Source organism: Cupressus sempervirens, chromosome 10, assembly GCF_028749045.1.
Source record: "Cupressus sempervirens isolate cs-2001-9-10 chromosome 10, ASM2874904v1, whole genome shotgun sequence".
In the NCBI taxonomy this organism is placed as follows: Eukaryota; Viridiplantae; Streptophyta; class Pinopsida; order Cupressales; family Cupressaceae; genus Cupressus; species Cupressus sempervirens.
In genome coordinates this window covers 326,503,110-326,529,887 of record NC_143127.1, presented here as the reverse complement: position 1 = coordinate 326,529,887, position 26,778 = coordinate 326,503,110, and the positions used below count along the sequence as shown (strand labels likewise).

Genomic DNA, 26,778 nt, shown 5'->3' with positions numbered 1-26,778 from the left:
TACATTCTCAAATATAATATCCAGACCAAATAAATTTATTTCTCCATATAAAATAAGAATGTTAAATACCTGTAAATACCCTTGTGTTGCAAAAATAACCTCTGATTTTCAAGTAATCAAACTGCATTTCTCTGTTACTCATAAAACCTTTATAGGCTTGCAAGAAAATTGGCTTTGATACCATTGTAATATCCTGCTCAGATATTTTTCCCAGAGTTTTCCATAGAATTCACATAATTGCTAAGTTGCCGATTTCGATTCTGGTTTGGATGCGGGTTCGACATTCGATCAAAAAATTTTTGAGCTGGGTTTGGGTTCGTTTTGGGTTCGTCTGTACAAGAATTTTTTAAAAATAAAATAAAATATATATATGTAAAAATATGCTGCAACAGACCAGTTCATACACCACTATGCTAATCTAAAGCAATTTAGCAAATTCAACCACCACATATATTAATGATTTGTTCGATTGGCATGACAAAATGTCAAAATATACCACCATAATACCATATGAATGTTTCAATTCAAAACTTTAGTCTTTAAAACAACAATGTCAACATTACCAATCACTGAATCAGTAATAAGTAATCAGTCATAGACTCATATATGATCAAATGACAAATATCAATGTATCATCAAAAATCATCAAAGATTTCATCATCATTAAGCAGTTGCTGATTAGAAGCACAATTAGTGCCACTAGAATCAGCAGTCTCAACTGTAGTCGCTGCCGTAGCCTCAAGATCAGCTCCATCACTACTATGTATCTTAGGAGCACCATCTTCAATCGCAAGTGCATCAAAGTGGACTTCCAACTCCACGGCCTCTTGTTCGACATCCCATTGTTTTACGTTCCCCTTTTTGTACATATTCTCTTTGTGAGTTGTGAGCCTCAAGTTTGAATGCACAAACACCAAGTTCTCTGCTTTTTTGGAGTTTGGTCGGTTGTGTTTTATCGAGTGGATGAAGGAGTATGTGCTCCAATTCCTCTTAGATGATGATGAACTAGCAACCTATCAAGATTTGCATATTTACCAACAATAAACTAGAAATTAGAGTTTTGAATATTTACCAACAAGAAATTAGTAATTAGAATGTTTACTATTAAAAAACTAACTTGTGATAAAATTTTGATGGCAATGGGCTGCAAGTGTTGGTATTTTTGACCATGGAAATACCACCATTTATGAACATCAGCATTGTTCTTGTCTTCAAGAGCCTCAATACCACAATCATCGGTGCTTGCAAAACTCATAAATTCAGACCTCACTGCAGGTTGTAGGTGCTCAGGAAAGAGTCTTCGAAGGGCTGCCTTGTACCCTTGAGCAACTTTAGGATCTCTGTATGGGGGAACTCTAGTGGTACTCCTCTTGAGGACCGATTGGCTATAGAACTTGGGGCTCAATGCAAAGACAAGTAGATGCAAAGGAGTAGTCATTTTGTTCCATCTCTCTATCATGATTAATTGTAGCTCCTTGAAGAACTTTTCATCAGGATCTTTCTCTTTCTCATTTATGATATTTCTAATGTCCTCAATCATGGAATCAATACCATCATAGACCTCACCCAAGCAAGGCCTATCCATGTTAGTGTATCGGATCATGCTCAATATAGGCTTGGTGATCTTTAGAAGGTACTCAGCACGATCCCACCAAGATTCATTTAGTATCAATCCCCTTATGGTAGTTGCTTTATCACTATTAGATTGGCTCCATACGGTCCAATTAGCACTAGTTACCATTCTAGTCAATGCATCTTTAACCTTGATAAGGCGCCGCAAAACAATGGTGTTGGAGGCAAAGCGGGTCTCAACAACCTATTTTAAAATCAAAATAGTAATAGATTAAAAATTTGAAAACATAGAAAACTCACTAAAGTGGCTAGATTTTTAAAACATGTTTAAATTTTAAACAATTTAACTTCCCTTCAAGAGCTCCAATTTTGAGAATTGTCTGAATATGGCTTGCATCATATGGTGGTTCGTGACAAACATTTGGATCTCTTGTGCCTCTTCATACATTTTTTTTATCCACTCAACCTTAGTGCCAATTTTTTTCAGCATTAGTTTGAGTGAGTGCATCGCACAAGGTGTCCAAAAAATGTGTTCATACCGCTCCTCAACCAATAAGCTGGCAACCCTACAATTCTTTGCATTGTCAATTATTACTTGAACAACATTCTGAGGGCCAACTTGCTCGATAGCTTGAATGAGAATGTTTGCGATGAAAGGACCATCCCTTACCTCTCCTTCACAATCCACTGCTTTTAGAAACATTGCACCTCTTGTAGACATTGCAAGAACATTCACCAAAGGACGGTTTCTTGCATCTTTCCATCCATTTGATACTATTGTCAATCCTGTTTCGACCCATGCATCCTTGATGGGCAGCATGGCTTTCTCTACATGGGCCACCTCATCATCCAATAAAGTGGTGCGTACCTTCTCATACCCAAGGCCCTTGAACCCGCTTGGAGCCACATTAATCGCCCTCACCATGTATTGCCAATATGGTGATCGAACAACATTAAATGACAATCCATTTGCATAAACACATCTAGCTATGGCTTGATCAGCAATGTCTCTAGCTTCATTTTGGAAGGATGATTCCAAGGGTCCCACCACTCTGTTACTTACAATTTGTTGTTGAGGAGGATGCAAGAATGGATGACCCTCTACAGGTGGCTCATTAGGATTGGTAGTTGAAGACATAGATGATGTTTTTCCTTTCTTTAGAGGTCTACCACTTTCCAACGGATGTGAAGCATTTGCCCTCCCAGCAGCTTCCTCTGCTTGCTTTTGCTCCTGAATATATTTGTTTACGATGTGATTTGGAAGAAAGGTTTTAGGTAGCAGTTCATTTACTCTTGGCTTCCTGGTGCAAAATTTGATGCCTTTTTGAGGAATAAAGCACAAATGTGCTTTTACTCTACTGTAAGAGCTGCTAAATTCCTCCTTGCAGTGGCTTCAAATCCACACATAACCTGCTCCACCCGCCAATGGTCGAATCATTTGAACACGTTTCCAAAGTAGGGAACATCTGTCGACTTTGAACTCGAGGTTATTGGCTACAGATGCACTTGCAACCATGATTGAATCTACAAATAAATAAAACAAGTTACAACAATGAGAAGATCTAATAATCTTTGCTGGAAATGAAACAATAATTGAATATCAGGCTGGTGGAATTTTGTCAAACACTTACAGTGTAACCAAAGTCTTCAAACAAACACAATGCAATAACAAGATCTTTTACTGAATCTTAATCTAATACCAAGAATGTTTACTATAGCATTAACAGTGATGATTCCACAATTCAGAATTAGAAGAAATAATATCAGACTTCAATTAAAGGACTATAACCAGATTCAGAATTAATAGCTCTTGAACTATAGTCCAGAAGAATGCAATACAGTTTAACATAACATTAGATATTTCATTATGCAAATATGCTGAGATAAGAATGTGGATAGATATAGACCGCACCCTTGGTGTATTCCAAAAAGTTCACTGTTGCTGCAGGAACTCATGTCACCTATTCTTCAGCGTCTTCCAGTCAGTTGACTTCCCTTCTATTCATTTATATTTCCTACGAATTGGGGAACACTTGCCCGATGATGGAGAACGATATCTCACTACTGAAGACGTGAGACCACTCCACTATATGACTGCCGCGTGAAACCACTCCTGAAGACGTGAGACCACTGTTGAAGACGTGAGACCACTCCATTATACGACTGTTGAAGACGTGAGACACAAATTGCGGCGAGAAACATAGATTGCCGCGTGAAACACAAAATGCTATGCGTAGAAATTGTGAAACACAAACTGCCGCAGCTACAAAATGGTATGCATGCGCTGTGAACCACAAACTGCTGCCATCTACCACACTGAAAAGCAAAACCCGCTATTTTAGGTTTTATGTTTCAATTTTTCATAATGTAAAAGTCAAAAAGATGATGTGGTTGATAAATTCATCCACATTCGCTACGCATTCGTCCCGGGTTCCGTCGACGTAAGAGACATTCGCCCTGGGTTCGAAAAAGCGAATTCACAAGGAATTTCAACGACAGCAAACGAATTCGCATCGAATTCAAATCGACTTCGAATCTGAGCGAATCGAATGTCGAATTCCTAGTTTTTTGAACAAATTCGGTAACTTAGCATAATTGTAAACAAGCATTTGTATGCAGTTGATTTTTAAATTTTATGCAACAAACTTTACTTGAAATCATATAATAACAGATTGAAATATAGCTTAGTTGCCGGTTCAATTCAAAGAATTGGTTCACCGGTACAGCAAAATTTTGGAAAGGGTTTTGGGTTCGTTCATACTAAAACATGTAAATTTTTTTATATTTTTATATATATACATATTTATGAAGCTAGAGGCATAGAGTATCATAAAATCATATGATTTCATCATTTAAACAACAAAAACACCATAGGCATAAACTTTAAACATGTAAGTTGTAATCATAGCATCATGAATCAAGCTCATAACATCATATATTTCAATTTTCAAGTTCAACATCAAAGATTCAAAACATTAAAACTAAACCACGATCCATGAATCATAAAAGCAAGTTCAAGTGTCATTGTTTCAAGTTCAAGTTTCAACTAATCATAATGCATTAAATTTTAATATTCATTTTCTTCTTCTTTATCATCTTCTCCTCCTCCTCCTCCTTCTCCTAGTCCTTCTGCATTAGTTGACTCAACAATAGAGCTAAGGCCAAAATAACCTATTTACATTCACTTTTTAGAGCTGCGGAACTCAAAAAAATATCAAATATGTTCTAGAAAAACACTTAAAGCTGCCAATTTCTGGAAATTCGCCCAGGTTCGATGTAAATTCGAACTGGGTTCATCAATTTTGCTTGGGTTCAAATTTCATACTTGTGGGTTCCAACCACCCCCTGCAAAATGGAACCCTGAATGAATTTTGGTTTAACCGGACCGGAACCCCGAATTGGTTCGAACCTAGACGTGGTTTTGAGGGCAAACCAGCAAACCCGGGTAACTAAGAGATATAGATATTTGAAATGAACATTACATTTAAATCTTCAGTAAAGAAAATACAAGGTATCCATAGAACTTAACAGTCATATTGGATAATTAGAAATACAAATCTAAAGCACAAGTGAGACACCTAATTGATATCTCCAACAACTGACAATGGGTTTCTGTCCACTGCCTCCAAGCTTGAGGGTTTCCATCCTCAAATTTGCTGAAATAATCCCTAGGGTTTCCGTCCTTAGGAGGCTGAACTGAACAAGAAGCTCTCAGAGCTTTGCCGAAAGAAAGGAATAAACCAAAACATGCAGAAGAATGAGTCCTTCACTTAATTTTATAATTTCTTCTTAGAGGCTTCTCATCTGACTAGCAAATGTCAGATAAATCACTTTTTCTTTTTAAAATATCATTTCCCACTTAAGTGAATATGTGTTCTTTTAATGACAAAGTGACATAATAATATATACTTCAATTTAATAGTCATTTTATTAATAAATTATTTAATCTTCAAGCATTAAAATTACTGATCAGTCGGATTTGGATAATCATGTGTGATAGCTCGTTGGAAAGGTTTCAGCGAGATGCTCCCAGTCCAATCCTAAAATACCAACATCATTGAGCCCACTACTGACTTACTAAAAATAGCATCTGGAAACCCTGCTAAATCAACTCTGATTGGCCTGAAACTGGAATTGAGTAGGCCAATCTCTCTCTGATCCTTGTAAAGCTCTGGTTAGCCCATGAGACCAATACAAAATGGGCTAACAACACATCGTGAATTTATGTTCTAGAAAGGGGACATTACATATTCTTAATAATCATGGACACAATAACTCTTGTAGGGTTCTTACTGTTTTCTGTATGTTGTTTCCTTTCCCATAGTTATCTGTCACTCAATCTATTCCATCTTTTCAAATGCTATTATTGAGCCCTGTTTCTTTCTCTATGCCTATATCCATTATTAGGGCATCTTTATCCTCTTGGCTGGGTGTAGTCTTAGAAGGACTTGCAAGTTGTTTCTACTGTTTAGGCTTTAGAGTGTTAGTAAATTGGAGGATACCAGTTACAAAGGGATGAGACTGATTTTTCTCTCTGTCCATGTTGTTTGTTAGTTTCTTAAGGTAACCTTTGAAGCTTGTGTTTTAGTTGATACTTTATTTTACATTTTTTATGGTTTAGGCATGCTAGAGCTCAAGTGAGCTCTTTGTGATATTTTATATCACTGTCGCAAGTGATTTAGCTTTGACAAGGATGATCATTGCCTTTGCATGCTGAATTCATCATCTCAAGTAAATCTCAGGGAACCTTCCTTATTCAGATTTTGATGGATTTTAAGAAACTTTAGGGATTTCTTTCTCAAAATCTTAAAACTTTGCCCAAGAATAGAAACTGGCAACAAAGAGCATACAGCTGAAGAAACTTACAATAGATCATTTTTGGGTGTTGATAATAAATTCTAGGGATATCATGATAGTTGATATCACTATCACAAGTGATTTCTCTTGGATAAGCATAGTTAGTGCCTTTAATTTGGGACTTGTTCTCTGATTTAAATCTCAGCTAACCCTCCTTACCCATATTTTTAGGAGCGTAAAAACCCAAGGAAAATGATTAAGTTGTAGCCGTTGTCCTAGGATAAAAACTGACAACAAAGAAGAGATGCCTGAAGAAACTTACAATAAACCATATATGGGCCTTGATTAAAAACTTAGTGGTTTGAAAGATTGAATATTATATTCTTCTCTTAATCTCCTACTTATCGGATTCGCGCATTCGGGCACCGAACTAGATCCGGGTTCATACCGGATCCGGAGTTGCAAACCGGTTTGTGCCGGATTCACGTAGGGTCCGGATTTGACCTTGTGGGTTCATGAATCCGGATGAATCCATGAGGTCAAATCTGGACCTTGGACAAATGTTGCATGAATCCGTCAGGAATCCATGCAGACTCGCACGAATTTGTCACGAATATACGTGAATCCGCATGAATCTGTCCTGAATCCCCAAGGACCCACATGCCAAACTTGAAATAAATATATATAATGCATATATTTACGAATCCACAGGGTCAAATCTAGGCCTTGCACCTATCCAGGCATATCCGCAAGAATCCAACACAAATCCGTCACGAATGCTCGTGAATCTGCAGGAATCTGGCACAAATCCCAAAGGATCCACATGCCAAACTTGAAATACACATACACACACACACACACACACACACACGCTCACGAATCCTCACAAATCATATTGGGAAAAAAAAATCATGAATCCATGTATCAGATTCTCGAGCTCGAATCGGCAACTAAGCTTAATCTATAAAGTTCAATAATGAGATTTTTGTTGTGATCCAATAAACCTGGTCAGGTAGAGAATAATGAAGTATTTTTTTTTGTTTCTTATTCAACATTATTTTAATTTATGCTTATTAGAATGTTCACTATTGGATAACTATTTGGCAGTTTAGAAAGCATATATTTCCCTTGCCATAACCATTCATATAGATTGCAATTTGACTCATGAATTCTTCATAATTTATGCTACAAGGACAGAAAAGGATGAAATAGGATGATTCTTTTGGTTTCTTCTATATTCAACAATGTTTGTTATTGTATTTCTATTTGCCATTATAGAAAATATATTTTTCTTTTGCCATAGCCATTCATTGCCATTTTTAGATTGCTTTGTGCACAACAGCTTGGCTCATGATTGCTTCATATTTTCCTAGGTTTGTTGAGTGAAAGAGCTTTACGATAATTCATATTGATTCCAGCCTTTTCTGTGATTTATCTTTTCATTGGATAAGCAATTTAAAGAGAGCAGAATGAAACGGCAAGTGTGGCGGTCAGCTTCTTCCCAGGTTTGTTATTTTGTGGCATCTCTTGACCTATATTTTTTGTGCTATGTTACTATAAGAAGAATTACTTAGTGGATCTTTTGTAGATAGTTTTTGCTTAACTCACCATTATAAAACTATTTTGTTTTTAACTAAGTATGAATGCAATAAAGATAATTGCAGGCAATCCATCAGATCACCTTCAAAGACTGAATGCCTTGTTTAGAATAAAACATTCCGGAGGGGGATATTGGGATGGCCCTCCAAACAAATTATTTTGTTTCATATTGGTCACATCAGTAAAACTTTTTTTTCCAACGGTTGCACTGCACAAATTTCTCCTTATAGTTTGGACATTCCATTATAACTACAACATGTGATGGAATAGTTAAAGCTCTTGTCCTGGCTTAACCTGTATATATATTGATCTGTTTGATAAATTTCTTGTAGTCATAAAGTTAAAGATAACATGAATGAGAGATGAAAAACAACTTCAAAATGTGGGCTCTCCTTTTTGGTATGAAGCTAGTTAAATTCCAATGGTACGAAGCTAGTTTCTGTTAACAGGTTTACAAAGTTAAAGATAATATGAATGAGAGATGAAAAACAGCTTCAAAATGCGGGCTCTCCTTTTTGGTAATTAGGTCTGTTAGCTTAGTTCCAGCCTTATATTTACACCTGTGATGCCTGCTGGACAGTCCAGAGCTCCCCATGATCTGTGAATAAATATTTTGAAGATTTCGGCTAGCCTCACCCTTACCCAGGTTTTTTAGCTTTAGTATCAGCTTGCATTTTATACCTATAATGCCTGCCACATGACAGTCACATAGACAGGAAACAAACATGAAGTTATTATAATAGTATTTATGCCTAGGTGAGCTTAAATGATTTGTGGAACTTTCTTTTATGACATGGTATATTGCATGTGTTTGAATTGCCAAGAACGATGATCATTCTAGGATCTTGGTGGCAACAACGACCACATTACGAACAACAAAAACACATTAGGAAAATTTAATATAACAACTATTCCATTAATGACGATGCAAAAAATAATCACAATCAATCTTTTTAGGCTCCAATTGATGCATACAGTACAAATATACAAACCTCTTTGATGTATGAGGGAAGACGACACATGTCCAAGAGCTCATGAGTTGGTTAGAAATAGAGATTTGGTTGGCATTTGGATGTCTGCTTATGTGTTGTCTTTATTACGAAGTAATTGGTAAATACTTGCTTAATATTAACTAAAATCGAAAGGTCAATTTATACAAAAGAATGAGATGATGTTTCCTTAGGAAACAATTGTAAAGAATAGAAACATTCTATTCTAGAGAAAGTAAAAAACCGAAAACAAACTAAAGCTTATTAGATATTTACAATAGATAACCATTAACTAATAGTAGATGACTTATCTATTATTGTAATACCCTCCCTTAATGGTTAATCTATCTAACACACCAAGCTGTCCTCTGAATTTGACAAACTTATTAGGACCAAGAGGCTTGGTGAGAATGTTTGCAGTCTGATATGTGGTAAAAACATACTTGAAACCTATAGTCCCGTCTTCAACCAGCTGTCGTATGTAATGACAGTGAACATCCACATGCATGGTTCGTTCATGGAAGACTGGATTTTGTGCTAACTTGATAATGCCTTCGTTATCAACAAACAGAGTAGTCGGTCCTGCTGGTGACATCTGCATATCCCAAAGCATTCGACGAAGCCAAACAACTTCACATCCTGCCTTAACAGTCCCTCTGTATTTGACCTCTGTAGAAGAGAGAGAAACTGCCTGCTGCTTCTTATTGGTCCATGTGATTGCACCGGATTCCAAACTTAGCACATATCTAAATGTTGACTTTTTATCATCAATAGAGCCTACCCAATCTAAATCTGTGAACCCACTGAGTTTAGGATTCAAATTTCGAGAGTACAAAAGTCCATAATCTGAAGTGCCCTTCACATAATGAAGCACACGCTTTGCTGCCATCCAATGATCAGCCTTAGGAGCTGTCATAAAGCATGAAATATAGCTAACTACGAAGCTAATATCAGGCCTAGTAGCAGAGAGGTAGATGAGGCTGCCTACTAGTTGCCTGTATGTAGTATCATCAACGAAAGGAGAATCAGACTTTGCTAATAACTTGAGACCTTTCTCCATAGGTGTAGATGCAGGTTTGCAATCTTGCATTCGGAATTTGTCTACCAGAGTCTTGACATATTTGGACTAAGAGATGAATATACTAGAAGACTGTTGCCAAACTTAAACACCTAGGCAATAATGCATGAGCCCAAGGTCAGTCATATCAAAAGACTGGCATAAATTTTGTTTGATTCCCTAAATCAAAGATGTCGAACTGCCAGTGATGATCAAATCATCCACATAAATAACCAGAAGGATGATGTCACTATTAGTAGTCTTGATGTACATATTTGAGTCTGAAGAACTCCTCTTGAAGCCTTGATCACTGAGGTACTTATCAATCTTGATGTACCATGCCCGAGGGGCTTGCTTCAAGCTATAGAGGCCTTTTACCAATCTGAGAACTTGATGGTCTTTACTAGCAACCTTGAAACTAGGAGGTTGCGTTATGTAGACCTCTTCATGGAGATCCCATTCAGGAAAGCACGCTTGACGTCCATCTGATGGACCTTCTAGCCAAACTATCCTGCCATGGCTAGGACTAATTTGATAGTGCTCATCTTTGCAATAGGAGACGCTGAGAAAATCCCTTCGCCACTAAATGAGTTTTGTACTTATCCAAAGTACCATCCAATTTGTATTTGATTTTGTAGACCCATTTGCAGCCAATGGGTTTCTTCCTTGATGGAAGATGAGAAAGGACCCAGGTGTTGTTCTTCAGCAGGCTCTGGTGTTCATATGTCATGGCTTGTTCCCACTTTGGAATTCCTTTAGCCTCGGAATATGTTTGAGGTTCAAACAGACTGTGAATGTTGGCCATAAGAGCAAAGTTAACAGAATCTGTAGTTTTGCTCTTTTTTTGAGTAGTTCTCCCATCAATGAGCTCATCATTATGAAGATCAGCAAGTGTCTTAGCTCACCACTTAGGCCGGATAGGAGAATGACCAACATTAGTATTAGGAGATGCTTGATCAGTAGGATCCGCATTAGAAGAATCTAGATTAAACTCAGGTGAAGCATCTACAAAGTAAGGTGATCTTGCAGGAGAAAGGTATCACTGGAATAACTGGAGCTGCAGGAGCTACTGGTCTCATCAGGTGGACCTAATGGAAGCCGAACTCCCAAATCATGAGCCATCATAGACTGGTCTGTTGGATCAGGAACAGGAGAAACTAGCATGAATGGTCCTCGTTGCTCATCAAAGACTACATCATGACTGTAGATGAGACGAGATGTCTCAACATCGATCAGGCGATAGGCTCTGTGAAGACTACTATATCCAGCAAGCATCTGTTTCTGGCGCTTGGCATCCAACTTGGTGCATGACACATTAGGGATCCAAACAAAAGCAAGGGAGCCAAAAACTTTCAGGTGACTGATTCTGGGCTTGTGATTTAACCAGGCCTCTTTCGGAGTTTTACCTTTGACTACTACTATGGCTGACCGGTTCAACAGATAAATTGCAATGTTAACTGCTTGTGCTCAAAACTGCTTCGGAACATGTCTGTGTTCGAGCATGGAACGAGCCATCTTGGTGATTGTCCTGTTCCAATGTTCAACTATATTGTTTTGTTGTGGCGTGTGGGGTGTGGTTAACTGGTGTTTGATGCCATGTGTATCCAAGAAGCTGGAGAAAGCATTAGAACAAAATTCCCCCCATTGTCTGATCTAAAAGTAATAATAGATTTCCCAGACTCTTTTTCAACTAAAGGTTTAAACTTTTTAAATACAGGAAATGCATGTGATTTCTTTTTAAGGAAATACACCCACACTTTTCTACTGAAATAACCAAAAAATAACAAAAAAAACCTGGACCCAAGAATAGGAGTGGCCATAGGGCCGCAAATATCGACATGAACAAGTTGAAGTACCTGAGAAGCTCGTCATGAATCGCCATTGGTGAAAGGTGTGCGATGTTGCTTCCCAGCTTGGCATGCGTCACAAACTCCAAGCTGTTGAGTCTGAATCTTTGACAATCCAAGAACAAGCTCATCCCGAGTAAGCTGTGAGAGATAATGCACATTTAAGTGCCTATATCACTGATGCCAAAGTGTGCTGACAGAAGATCGCCGAGCAGCCATAGCTAAGTCCTGAGAATCACTAGAATCAGCAAGTCTGAAAAGACCATGATCCTCAAGACCCACCCACTGCAATAGTAGACTTAGTCGCCCGATCAGTGATGGTGCACTAATGTGAACTGAAGGTGACTGCCAAGTGTGGAGAATGTCATAACAACTGACTGACTGAGAATAGATTTAGTTCCATCCTTGGAACGTAGTACACATCAAGGAATATGAGATTCCTCCCAACAGACTGAATCTGAATGTTGCCTTTACCAACAATCGTGTACTCTTCTCCGCCACCAACAATATCAAAGTCTGAATAAGGCTGGTAGTCAGTAAACCAGCCTTTGCGGTGAGTGAAATGATGAGAGGCACCTGAATCAATGTACCAGGTAGATGACTTCACATGATCTGCAGGTCTTTTAGCAATGAGGGCATAAACGATAGATTCCGCCTGCTTAGTGTGCTCTGCACTATTCACTTTGGGTTGCGAACTTGATTGCTTAGACTGTGCAACTAAGTGCTTTCGACATTCAACCTTCATGTGTCCAAACTTGTGGCAGTAGTTGCATTGAATGTTTTTCTTTCTGGAACCATATGGTGCCGGAGCAGAAGATTTTTGTTGAGATGGCTGCTGAAATTTCCTTTATCCTTCTGAAAGGATTTCACAGCGAAGGCTTGCTTGGTGGAGGTGGAACTGGAGCTGCTATCGAACTATTGTTTCCACCGATCTTGCTGAAGCAGCAGTGTGCAAAGATTAGTGAACTTCAAATCAACACTAGAAGATGTGATGTTGAGAGTCTCGATAAAATGCTCATAGGATTTTAGTAAACTCTGAAGAGTGATAACCACAATATCCTCTTCCTCCATCTTGCGACCGATGGCAAGTAACTGATCACGGATTTCTTGAATCCAATTTAGGTGTGCTTGGAGCGAGGTGCGCTCATCCACGATAATAGAAAATAAAGTGTTTTTCAGAAAGAAGGCTCTACTTTTGTTAGAAGTCTCATGAAGACCTTTGAGATGTGTCTAGATCTTGGCAGCTATCTTGCCGGATGGAATCTAAGAAAGCTGATCATCAGCCATGGATAATTTGAGAAGCATCATTGCCTCTCAATTATTCAGGTCCCATGTATCTTGATCAGGACTTGGAGAAGTCGGACGCTTCGTAACACCCAGAACAAGTTGATCGGTGTTTTGATATTCAAAAATTGTGATGATCCGTTGCTTCCAGGTGCCATAATTTCGACCATTGAATTTGGAGTTATGCTTGAGCAGAATATTTGACAAAGATGCCATGGCACGTTTTTCAATGAAAAACTGTGGAAATCTGTGAAGGCACGTTCTTTGAGGCAAAAATTTGGAAGACGAAGAATTGAAGAGTGACCTAGAAGAGAGCTTGAAAAACCCAGAAGGAATATGCTGTTGGTTTCTAGATCCATTGGCTCGAAAATTGAGGCACAAAAAATGAGGCACCCAGAAAAACGGACGATAACGCAATTGAGCTCTCGAAAAACCCACAAAAAGTCTGAAATCAAAATATTTTTGCGACCCCAAAAATTAGGGTTTCGGGCAAAAAATCAATTGGCAGCTATGGAGGCCAAATTTGCAAAAAAAATGGCGGATTTTTGATAAATGAACACCTGAAATAAGGAAGATTTTGCTAGCAAAGAGAGTCATGAGGGTTGGATATACAAAAATGACCCTTTGGCAGTGATCACGATAGACGAAATACCCCTTTTCTTTCAAGCATTTTTCGGCTCCAATAAATCCGTCGCCTTGCTTCAGACGTTTAACGAACAATTGTTTGAAACAGCAATCAAGAAACCAGAATGCGAGTTGAAGAAAATCGCACGGGATTTACAGATACGATTTGGAAAAAAATTGTAGAGGGAAAAGTTGCGAGTTGTAGACGAATCTGGCCAACAAACAAGACAATACTAGTCACAAATCTGGTGGTCAAGGAAAAATCATGAGTTGCAGTCAATTCGACCATGATTTCAATGCGATTTGCAGCCCCTAGTTCGGAAATTTCTCCAGGTAGAAAACCCTAGGCGGGTTTTTAGAGAAATTAGCTGAAATAATTTTGGAAAAATTTAAACAAATAATATCAAGAAGAAATTATAAATTATTTGGAAAAAAATTAAGTATTTAGCTCTGATACCATATTACAAAGTAATTGGTAAATACTTGCTTAATATTAACAGAGACTGAAAGGTCAATTTATACAAAAGAATGAGATGATGTTTCCTTAGGAAATGATCGTAAAGAATAGAAACATTCTATTCTAGAGAAAGAAAAGAACGAAAGCAAACTAAAGCTTATTAGATATTTACAATAGATAACCATTAACTAATAATAGACGACTTATCTATTATTGTAATAGTATTGATGACAGGTTTTGTCATGGATAAGATATGTTTATGTGATCATGACAGACAAAGATTCTGTATATTGCAGGATGATTGTTGGCACATTGAAGTTGGCATATAACATGTTAAGCTATGTGAGCTTATATTTTGTGTAGAAGAATGCGTATAGATGTCATATCTATGTTCGCTGTTTCTTATGTTGAGTTTTGGATGAGTTACATTACGTTTGGTGAAGACTAGTAGCAGACTAGTGTACAGGAAATAATGTCAAAGATGGAAGCTTATTTGCTATATCTCACTGGCAAGGTGGAATTAACATCAACGAGCTTGGATCGTGATAGAAGACTTGTTTGAGCACCTATGGTTGTGATAGCAAGATGTTGAGATTATTCTAGAAAGGTCGTTGTTGTGTCACGTGTTGTATATTTTACTGGCAGCTGATTGTGTGGAGGAAACGTATTGGTTATCATTGTAAAATATAATATTTGTATTGTGACGTGTGGAAACTATAATGTAACATTTGTAAGGATACTTGTGACGGTGTGTATGCCTTAGCATGGACCTATGCAATTAATTGTCTATTAGGGAAGCCTTAATAAGATGACTTAATTAATTGATTGCAAGGAAATTGTCGCATGTGTTACATCCCCTATTTTGTGATTTTGAAAAATTTATCTAGTCGTTAATGTTTCAAGCTAATCCGAAATGGTTGGTTAATTTCTTTTACTCATTTTGATTTCATATGAATGAGAATATAGGTTATTTGTTATGTTAATGTGAAATGGAAGATGTTGGTTAGTCGTTATGCTATTACATGATTTAGAAATGGTGAATCAAATGTCCATCTCAGCTTTATACCCGAACATAATCTCCTTCTTTAGCATTATAGCAGCACCATCATTCAGTAACGCTTTAAACTTCTTCTCATCAATATTTAATAGTAGGGTGACCTGCATTGAAATGTTATGGTATATGACTCTCCGAAGTGACCTAGTATTATTTCTAGCAATACCAACAAAAATATTATCATTTCTTTTTTCCACAAAAGCCATAGAATTTCAACTGATATTACAGACCAAAAGGATTTACAATCCTCTTGGCACTTAAAATCTTTCCTGATATAACATTGCTTATATTGAAGTTCTGCTCAAAGAGAAATTGAAATATGGCCCAAACTTCTTTGGCAAAAATACATTCAAAGAAAATATGGAAAATGGTTTTGGGTTTCCTGCAGCAAGAGCATATATTTATATCTCCATCAGGTTTAATTATAGTCAGCTTGTGCAAAAGAAGGCGCAATAAGAAGCATAGTTTCTTGGGTTCCACTGGTCTATGCCATAGGTTGTCAAGAATAGCACCCCAATCTTTAGGGCTCAGGGAGAGGTTCCACACCAAGTTGAGATGGTTGAGGATGTCAAAACTCGAAGAGAGCAGGTTATATGTAAGCTTAGCTTTAGTACAGGGTAGAGGAGTGTCATCATTCTAGGATAAGGCCAAAATTCCATTTTCAGCAATACTAGAAGCTTTAGGAAGCAACAGGGGCCTACGTGCATTTTCAATCATGACATAGGTTCTTTTGTGAGTGGGAGGCAGATCAAATTTGGAGCACAGGCTATCCAAGCTGATAAGATTTCCATCCTCCAAGATATCCTCAAACCTAGTAATGCCCATACTATTCCATTTTTTGGCTAAGCAACCCTGATTAAATGCAAGAGGCTTCTCTCCATGTCATAGGTTCCACTAGATGGACTTTTCCCCACAGATTGTATTATCTTTATTGACTGGTACATTATTAGTGATATGCAATCTAACCATCTCCCAACATCTCTAGATTGCTCTTAAGATATTGTATTCTTTGACTTTCACTGCAAAATTGCCTGACAAGAGATAACAAATGTTTAGTCTTTTCCAGAAAGAGGCCTTAGTTGGGTGTCCCCTTGAGATATTCTTTTTTATGAGAACTTTTCATGCTTCATTGCCCTCTGTAGCTCTAGCAATACACTTCACTGCTAAGGATATGCTGTCGTTGGTAGAAATTGTGTATCAGCCGACGGGTCCCTTCAGAAAGGTTTGTGTTATGTAGCGACATGTTGTATGTGGCCGACGGACTCCTTCGGGAAAGTTCTTCGGAAAGTATTTATAACCCCTTTGGGAAGCATTGTATTCATCTTATCATTGAAGCATAATGTACTGTTTGGCATATGCAAATAATAATAAGAAGAGTTCTGCTGTTCGTGTTCGTGTTCATTGTCTGTGTGCAATTCTTAATTAACCTATGCGGTAAACATATACCTTGCGTTCTGAGATCTTTAAGTCGTAGTCCTCCTAATGATTTGTTCATTGTGCACCATTGCCATTTGACTGTGTGGGGTTTCTTGTTGCCCCTTCCATCTGACCAAAGAAAACCCCTTATCAATTTTTGAAAATAGTTAATTTGACTTTGGTTAAACATCTATTTTGAGGCATAATATATAATGTATGAGGAGAGGATCTTTTGGCACTCTTGCACCCTCCCAGCCAGAGATGGATATCTATTATTCCATTATTAAATTTCTTGTCAAGCTTGTTTTTTACCCAGCTCCACATCTCCCCGAGGTTTGGGCACACTAAGAAGGGCATCCCTAGGTACTTGACAATATGGTTGGGTCCTCCCCAAGCAAAACCATACCGAGTGCACCAGGTCGGGGGAGATTCTCGCCATCCTAGCATAATAGATTTTGGAAGGGATACGTTTCTTCCGAAGGCCTTGCAGAACAATTCTAGTTTCACCATGAAGTTTTGAATGTTATCTTCTTTGATTAGTTTATACTTATAGCTCTGTCATCTGCGAATTGGATATCAGATACTTCTTCTCGATTGAGGAGGGAGATACCTCTTACTCTTGGTGAAATGCTGTTATCTCTAAGTATATACCCAAGTGCATTAACTGCTATAACAAAAAGTGCAGGTGCTAGGGGACACCATTGCGTTATGGATCTGATTAGAACAAAGGGTTTAGATCTGTAACCATTTATTTCAACACAAGGATTTGCATCATTAAATAAGGTTTACACCATACTGCAATAGAATTCTGGGAATCCCAACTGTTTCATCATCAGAGCTATAAACCTCGACTCTATTCTTTCATAGGCTGTCGCATAATCTGGTTGTACCATGCAGACTTTCTGGTTGGATTCCTTTGCCCAGTTTAGTGCTTCCCAACAAGTTATCAAGTTTTCGAGAATATATCTTCCTTTCACAAATTTAGTCCGAGTTTGACTAATAATTATTTGGCAGTATCCCTTCCAATCTGGATCCCAAAATTTTGGCCAAGATTTTATAGGAAACATTTAGGAGAGTGATTGGTCTCCAATTTTAAATGACTCTTTTCTCCCTCCTTAGGAATTAGTTTGATGTCTCCAGCATTGATATTCTTTCTTAAGAAGCCCCTTGAAAATGCTTCATTATGCACACATGGTAAGTCTCTACCAATCCATTTGCTGTTCTGTTTGTAAAACTCAATAGGAAGGCCATTAGGGTCGGGTGCTTTATCATTGTTAATGTTCTGTCTAGCCTTGAATTTTTCTGCTTCTGAAATTGTTTTGTCCAGTTCCAAAAAATCTGATTGTTTTAGTTTTTTGGAATAAGACTTGCTATATTTGATCTAATACTTTCCATATTGTCTTGAACGTATCCCGAATTGAACAGGTTTCTATAAAAATTTGCAAAGGCATGGAGGATGTTTTTCTGGCTATTCAGGTCCCGTTTTCCTTTTGATGGAGTCGATTCCGACTCTAACCTCTTTTGCTAATAACACGTTAAAGAAATATTTTGATGCCCTATCCCCTATGCTAACCCAATTAAGCCTTGCTCTGTTTCTAGCTCCTTGGATACGATGGTGTTGGATCTTTCTTAGAGCATCTGTTGCATAAACAACTCTTTCATTTTCCTTCATATATTCAGGACTATCCTGGAGAGCATTTTCTGCTCGAAGAAGCTCATTTTGAAGATCAAGTTCTTCCTTTCTCCCATCCATGACCTTCTTTCTCCATACTGTCTGAAACACAACTTTCCAAAATTTTACTTTTTGATCTGATGACTCAACTGGAGATCCTTATCTCCTTTGCTGTTATTAAACCATTTGACAATGTTCACTGCAGCCTCAACATCTTCATCTCCCAGAAAGAAGGTATTAAGGCAGACGCTATCTCTCCTACCTTGGCCTTTGTCAGGGTCCCCAACAAATGAGATACAAGTTATAATGGGTTGACGATCATACATAAAATAGGGGGTTACTGTGATTGGAGCATCATGGGTTCCCATCACAAATCTAAAGATAGCTCTATTGGCATAAAACCAGTCTAATCTGCAAAATATTTTTGTCCCACCTTGCAGTTTTGACCAGGTGATCAAAATTTCCTTGTGGTTTTCTTTGGCTCACTCTATTGGATCACTAATCCTTAGTTTGTTCAACATTCTATGCCAATAGAAGCTGTCATTTCGTTTCCACTCAAGTTTGTTGCCTCCCATTTTGTCGCATGCTGATACCACCATATTAAACTCTCTTCCTAGGATCCATGGTATGTTAGGTAGCATACTTAACCATTTGCAAAGTTCATTTCTATCTCCATGATCATTGGGGGCATATAAATTGTCTTCCTTTTCCACTCTACAATGAGATTGTCTTCCTTTTCCTTGACATTTGATCCATACAGCTCTATTGCAAGGGTGATGATCCCCAGTTTGGAATGTTGCTACTCCAATTTGGGCTAACCATATGGCTGCTCCTCCTTTACCTTTGGGATGGGAGGTGGTGTATGCTTATATATCTTTCCAAATACACTTGAGGGCAACGTCAAGGCCGAATCCAACAACCTTTACTTCTTGTAACATTAGGATATCAATTTTTTTGTGCGAGAGGAGGATCCTTTTGGTAACATATTTTCTGTTTAGGGTTTCTAATCCCCTAACATTCCAGGAGGCTATATTCAATTTCATCAAGATTCAGGTTCATTATTGTGATCTTCCCGGGCTTTAAAGTTCCTGAAACAATTGGGTAATTTCTTTTTTTGTTTCTTATTCTCCGTAGGGGTGTTTGTGGAGCCCGGGGGTCTCCCTCTTTTCCTGACAATTCTGTCCTGGTTCTCATTTTCTTCAAGTTTGTCATCAAACTTTCTTGAGAGGCTTTCCTTTCTTGCCCTCCTCTTCTTTCTTTGGTCGTTGACAACAAATTCCTCACCCTTGTTAATGAAAGGCTCATCAATGCTCATTCTTCCCTCATCAATCTTAATTTGAAAGAGTTGTGTCTTTTTATTACATATCTCTTGAATTTTCATTAGAATTAGTTAATTAATATTATATTATTTATTTACTTATTGATTTTGTGTTTATTATCATTTATTATTAAATTCTATTTAGAAAGGTAACATACTTTCTACAATATTCTCTCTTGTATTTAAATTTATTTATTCATTGCAATTTTATCATTATCTAATTATTTCAAATATTATATTACAGTGTGTGTCATTTAATGCTTGTAGCTAGTAGTTACAGTAGGGTTGTGTTGGCATAATCTTGGCCATTGATCTCAAACCAATCCTATCCTCTCATTGTACTTCTAGCAACTGTGTAAAACTCTCTCGAATCATTTGTAAAGGGAGAAATTGAAGAAATTGTTGCTCCAATATTGCCAAGATAATTGCAAGTTCATTGTTGATTTCATGGTGTATTACTTAAGTTATTTTGGAGTGTTGCATGGTTTCTTTAGTTGATTAAAAGTTTAAAGTGGTTGAAGTGTAGTAGTTGCATAGTCTAATAGGAGATATTGTTGTTGTTGAAAGCATGGTGAAACTAGTGTCTATATCTTCTAGTACTTGTTGATTGCAAGTGTCAGTGTGAGGTGACTTTGGGTCTCATTGCAAGCACTTCATTTCAATTACATCATGTTCATTCATTTGGATTATTTATGGTTTTGATTTGCACAAGTGGTTTGAAAATCATACTTGCACCCTCAGAAGATTGCACCCTCCTATGTGTAGTTGAGTTGGTGAAGCAAGGTGTAGGTGGCTATTATGCGATAATAATAACTATTAGTTAATGGGTAGAATAATAAAATAGTTGTTTCCAAAAGGTTTCAGTTAGGGACGGTTGGTTAAACCTCCCAATGGTCACTAATTGACACCTTTTGGAAACAACTATTTTATCATTCTACCCTTTAACTAACAATTATTATTATGGCACAATAGCCGCCTACACCTTGCTTCACCAACTTGTTGTCTTCCAAATGATAGCAATAAATAATCAATGCAACTATACTACTATTGGGACGGGTGAGAGGATATCCTTAGAGTAGTTGAGGTAGTAACCTATAGAAGCCTCAGGTTTCTTTTTGCAATTAGATGCTTCTCCCTTGTTGTCTTCAACAATCTCAGGGCATCTATGCAGTCCTTCTTTGCTGCCACCTACTTCTGCTCCTTTTCTAGGTGTGTAGTCTTCTCTTAGCTCCACTCAAACTCAAGTTCTTGTAATATTTTTTGTAGCCTATCTTGCTCACCTACTGCCTTGCGAGTCTTCCATGTGTCTCTCTACAGCCAAAGGAATGTATCTCTAAAGGTCTTCTCCATCCCGATGAGAATATCCATCATGCCACTCTTCCCTTTATGTCCAATTACAACTTGAGGAATCCTCCATTCCTGCTCCTTGTCCTTTAGCTCTATGTCAAGCCATCCTTGCCTTGAGAAGTGCTCCATCTATTCTGCTTAGAAGCCTTCTATCATGAATTTCAGCAATGCCTCCATTGCTATAGTGAAGGATCCCATGTACAACTCTTTAGCTTTCTCAACCATGTCCTGTGTGGCCGAAGTTATAGTCTTTAACTCCATAAGGAACTGCTAGGCAAGGTCCTCAAAACAAGGGATGGAACTTTCTTGGGCAACTCCTTCCTCTTGTTTTCCTATATGTTGATTCTCCCATCTATTCCTATTTCTTCTTGGGCTAGGTTGGCTTGTTCCTCGGGTTGTTCCATCATGAGAGCGAGTGAGGAAGGTGGGATATCCTATACCTCCATCTGAAATTTTGCTAGGAGTTTGTCTGCTTCTGCATCCATTCCACTCTCCTCCTGTTGCCTTTCTAGAAGTGAAGTAGCCACGATTGGTTCCATTGTGGCAGTAACTACTATGGATTTAGTGGCTATCGCGTTGGAAGGCGTCACTAGTGTTTTGGGTGCAGTCACGAGTCCAACTGGCTGTACAGTATCAATCCCCTGTGAGGTAGTGATCCTAATAGCATGGACTCCTTGCTTTGTCAATCAGAGATCCATTATCTTCGCCTGTGGTATTTGTTCTGGTGGGAGTAGGTGTGCTACTGCTGATAACTGCGATGGTGTTAACTATATCCTCTTCGTCCCCAAGCTACAAAGGATGGTAATTTCTGTGTGTTGCCTGCTATCATCTCTACATTGCCAACTGCCATCCCACTTTCAACTGCCATTCTTCGAGTGTTTTACTACTACCAATGGCTATGGTATTGTCAATTCTACTACTGACTCTAATGGCCACTCCACTGCCAACTGCAACTTTAGTACCAACTTCGTGGCGGATTCCAGTGCCTGCTCTAGTGCCAAGTTTAGTTGTAACTGCACTACCGACGACCTTGCTGCGTGGCCTCCATTTGAGCATTGAGCTCCTTTCTTACACTTTTTGTGTCTAGGGAGGCATACCTTTTGGTACCACCATTGCATTTCCTGGTATGGATCCTGGTGGCGGTTCTTCTTGAATAGGGACAAACTCGATCTCCTCTAGTGTTTCCCCTGTGTTCTCTAGTATATACCTTTCTGTATGACTCCTTCCTGTCTAGTGCCACGAGGTGCCATCCAAGATTCCTCCTCCTTTGAACTCGAAGTGGTGTCTTGTCAACCTATCTCTTCCTCCTCAAAGCTATAATCTTCCTGCTCCCCTTTTTATATCAACATTATCTTGCATTAGAAGTAGATTAGAAATAGCATAGATCCCTAAAGCTTGATCCATTTACGCTTTATTTCAAGCTGTTGATAAGAGTGGTTTGAAGAGCTCGATTGACATATCATTTGCATTCAATAAGTAGATAGATCTTCCACAAAATAGCTAACATAAGTCCTCAAGTGATTACCAACGAATCACATCACAAAATTGAGTTGAGTCCAGCATTAGAAGGAATATTGAGGTTGTCTTAGTTGATTACACATTGTCGTATGTTTAGCATCTAAGCTTCCTAATTCAAGAGAGTATTTGATATTTGATGTTTTATCCTGGAATACTAAGTGTTTTATCTTGCAATTCAGTGTATTCACAAAACTCACATCAACAACACCCCAGCCTTCTTTTTAGGACTAGGTGATTAGCTGAGTAAATGGGATGACGATCCAATGGGATGGGCAAAAATCAAGGGTCTCTCCATAAACAAACTCCATCTCAATTATAAATTGGCCTATGATAACCCAAGCCAAAAAAAATTCATAGTCTTTATGGAATTATTCCAGGTATTAGACTCTATCGGTAGCTGCAGTGAGGGAAGGGAGTAGATGCCTTCATGACCACCGAGGCATTTAAAGCTCACTCCGATTCCTGCTTGATTGAATACCAGCTGATTTTAGTTAAGACTCCCAAAGACTGCTAGTAATGGCTGCCCACCAGATAATAAGTTTATTGAAGTCAAGGCAATGATAAAAAATGGCATTGGAGCCTTGTATGCATAGTACACAAATAATTTCAATCTCTTCACCTTAGCACTTCAATTCATTATGCTGATTCTTTGATTCCTTAATTTTTTTTTTCTTTTCTTTTTCTATTGCTTACATATGTTATTGTAGTTTCAAAAGGAAGGATTTTGTGAAGCAAATAGGAAAGTGTAGTGAGAGAAATAATGGCTATCTGAGTTATTATAACTGTTAACTGTAAGAAATATCTGTTCAGGTATATTACCAATAGCCATGAAAAGGAAACCAAGTGGCTTATATTTCTGTATTAAACTAAATAAAATTATTTCTGAATTTCATAGTTTCTTTTTTTTGCAGTTTTTTAAAGATATAAAGAGATGCAGGCCTGATGTCAGGCTACCAAGTAATGGTAAGAACAAAGCTTGTTTTTATTGTACATTTTCATTTATTGAAATCAAATGTTTCCTTGCTGTTTTAAAACTAGACCAAAAAGAAAAGGTGAAGAGAATGTAATAAAATATGGCTTCAAATTTGTTGATTATGATCTTCAGAGTGCCCAGGTTATGATTTGTATTTCAATTTCTGATAAAATATAGAGTGTCTGCAAAACAGGTTAGATCTTTTGAAAGTAATAATTATTGCCGTCCCCTGTAGGATACTCTTCTTATGGAAGCTTATTTTTTGTGGGTGGCAATTACTGCTAATTAAAGCAAACATGCGCCACTACATCTCCCATAAACTAACTTAGCAGATGGATAAGCTCTCTTCAAGAAAGGAAACCTTGCTGGATTATTTAGATGCTACAATAGTTTAGCTTCTTATTCAAACAAGTAAGCAGCGAGCTTGCTTATAATGATCATTGATAATATTGTCATGTTTGTTGTCATCATGATCATTCATAATATTGTCATGTTTGTTGTCATTCACCATTACTATGATATTAATACCATAGCTGGCACCAGCAACCTGGCATTCTCTTCCGTACATCTCATGGAAATTAAGGAAACAACTTAATAGTTGGTCAAGCTTGGTTCAGGTAAGGAGACTGCTGGACTATTTAAATACTATGATAGCTTAGTTTCTGACTAAAACAATTATGCAATCAGCTGCTTAATATTGGCATGTCTCCATTTTCATTGTCATCCTCAGTTCACATGATAGTATGAACTTTGTAGCTGGCACCAGTAGTCTGGCATTTTTTGAAGTTGATATTGACAATTTTACTCCATGCTTCAAATTGCACTCTTTTGGCTGCAGATGCTTTTCATGAAGATGAATTGGATCTAGAAGATATCTGTTAACTAACTTATTTCCATAATTGAAATCCTCCTATTGGAGCCGTTTAACTATCTTTAATCTTCATTATAAAAGATGATTGGCTTGTATAATTCAATACCTGGCTATTATTGCATTAATTATATGCATCTATGCATCTATGCTTAGCAATCTGTTGGAACAAGCATTAAACGTATTACATTATTAATATTGCATTAAAAGGACTCCATCTATGCATAGTGGAAGATGGTCACATGTATTGATTTAAACATAATTATTTAGGGGAGAACAAAAACAATTTGTCCCTCAAACTTCTGAGGACAAGCACCTTACAGCAATCTGGGATTTATTGAGGTTAAGTACAGCTTCATCTGCAGCTCCAAAGTTCAGCTGCTTGTAAGGGGTTTCATGATGCAGAGCTTATTCTTTTTCTAGGACGTATGGGGGCCTCTTATTTACCATTTGATGTGCCCTCAATTTTGTTTGGTAAGATTGATGGTGTTGGGGCCACTCTTCATGTGGCATGCGATTGATTCTCTGGATCATCTTTCATCATCTCTTCTTTGCTAGATAATTTTTTTCTTTCTTAAAAGATAGAAAAAAAGTTAGGATTGCAATGATTTCTATAAGTAGTTTTGTTTTTTCAAATCCCTGTGTGGGTTGACATGTGTTAGATGAGACCATAGGTCAAAAAGTTGGTAAATACCTGGCAGCCCAAAGTTTTGAGTTGAACTTGGGATTCAGCAGAAAAAGTTATAATTGCACGAAATCAATTTAAATTAATGCATGATATGCACAATGAGCAAATTCAGGGAACACAAAAATCTGTATTTGATTATCAGATAGTCATAATTCAACGATGACATGTTATATGACTCTTGAATATTCAAAATTAAAAAATTTCAAAGTTCAAACATTGTGTGATTGTATAGCAGTCAACTATAATCTACAACATCTTCGTCCTAGTACTAGTATTACCTGTCCTTGAACTAGAAGATAATTCCTATGTTTCCAGTAGTGTTTCTTCCTCATATTGTAGTGCTGCTGCTGCTTCTCCCTTCAATTTTGTGAGATCTTTGTTAGCAGACATTATGCTCACGTGTTGAACAATCTAATCTGAATATGTAATAATGTTATCTAAGTGAATGCCATCACGAGAGTCCTCTTGCACCTTGTTAGATTGGAAACAGAGGTTTTATTAGATGAAGCCAATGCCATCTAGGTGTTTTGGAACCTATTTTCTTGGCATGATTGTGCTTAACAGACATAACTAATCACTAAAGATTTGTTCTTTGAAAATATAAAAATTTACAACCAGAAACCTACAAATCAAGTAATTGTTAGCAACTTGCTAGTATTAAGATGATAACTAAAATTACATTTATTGAACAAGTGTATGACAAAAGGACTATGTATATTTTATCTGGATGATGGTTTGTCCTCCTTTGAATGCATAAAAGTGAATAAAAGAGGATCCTCTCCATCACCTTGTAGATTTCCAACTCACCTGGAGGTATTGTTTACCGCATGGGTAAATAGATCAATGCATACAGATAATAAACAAGAACAGTAGTACTCCTTTTATTAGTCGCATATGCCAAGAGATTACATTATGCTCATGATGATTTACAATGATCTCAGATGGGGTATATATACTTCCCGCCGAACCTTCTCAAAGGGGTCTGTCGGCTATATGACAATGCTAATCTACCTGTCAGCTACACAATGTTTATTGACGACATCATCCCGTCAGCTACACAATCTCTACCGACGACATCATCCCTCCCAAAAGAAAAGTCGTCTCCTGGCGACTTCAAAACTAACAAAAATAGGAGACCACAATATACAATATAGAAAGAATATATGCTAGAGAGGAGGTTGTGAGCCTGAAGAATGCTGTTGTCGGCACAGTTCATACACTTGATCTGTCCGAATGTGCAAATCTTTCTGAGTCTGCGTATTAACCTCTACGGCTTCCTTTGGAAGAAGCGCTGCATCCATAGTCTGGGCCTTAGCTAATTGCAATTCCTGCTCAACCGCTTCCTTATGCCGCAAAAGTGTTGCGCACTCAGCTGCCCAAGCTGCTTGTTGGCTGGCCAAATCCACATTTACCTTTTCTCTAGCCTCCCTCTCTGCTGTCAGAGCGGTGACTTTGTCTGCTGCCCTGTCTGCTTCTGCACGCCTGCGAGCATAATAGACTTCTTTATATAATCTCACTATCTCGTGCGTCAGCTTCTCCATCGGAGTGGTGCACGGCCCCAACTCAGGCTCGGTGGCTCAATCCGCCAACATCTTAGGTGTCTCAACTGCTGGCCATCCCCTGTCCTCAAAGCATGAACAAAACCGCTCCGGACAAACCCCCCTGATATAAGCTCGGACCAAATGCAACTCTTTTTGA

General features: G+C 37.9%; 1 protein-coding gene across 2 annotated transcripts in view; it reads left to right on the top strand.

Annotated features, from left to right (window-relative positions):
- LOC149533942 (putative mitochondrial import inner membrane translocase subunit TIM21) overlaps window positions 1-26,778 on the top strand; it is a 173,383-nt gene that overhangs the window by 21,264 nt on the left and 125,341 nt on the right. For both annotated transcript variants that reach the window (XM_089804299.1, XM_089804300.1), the window contains exons 2-3: window positions 7,743-7,874; window positions 23,463-23,514. In XM_089804299.1, the coding sequence (XP_089660425.1) occupies window positions 7,839-7,874; window positions 23,463-23,514 (88 nt within the window). In that variant the 5' untranslated portion in view covers window positions 7,743-7,838. The remainder of the gene's footprint in view (window positions 1-7,742; window positions 7,875-23,462; window positions 23,515-26,778) is intronic.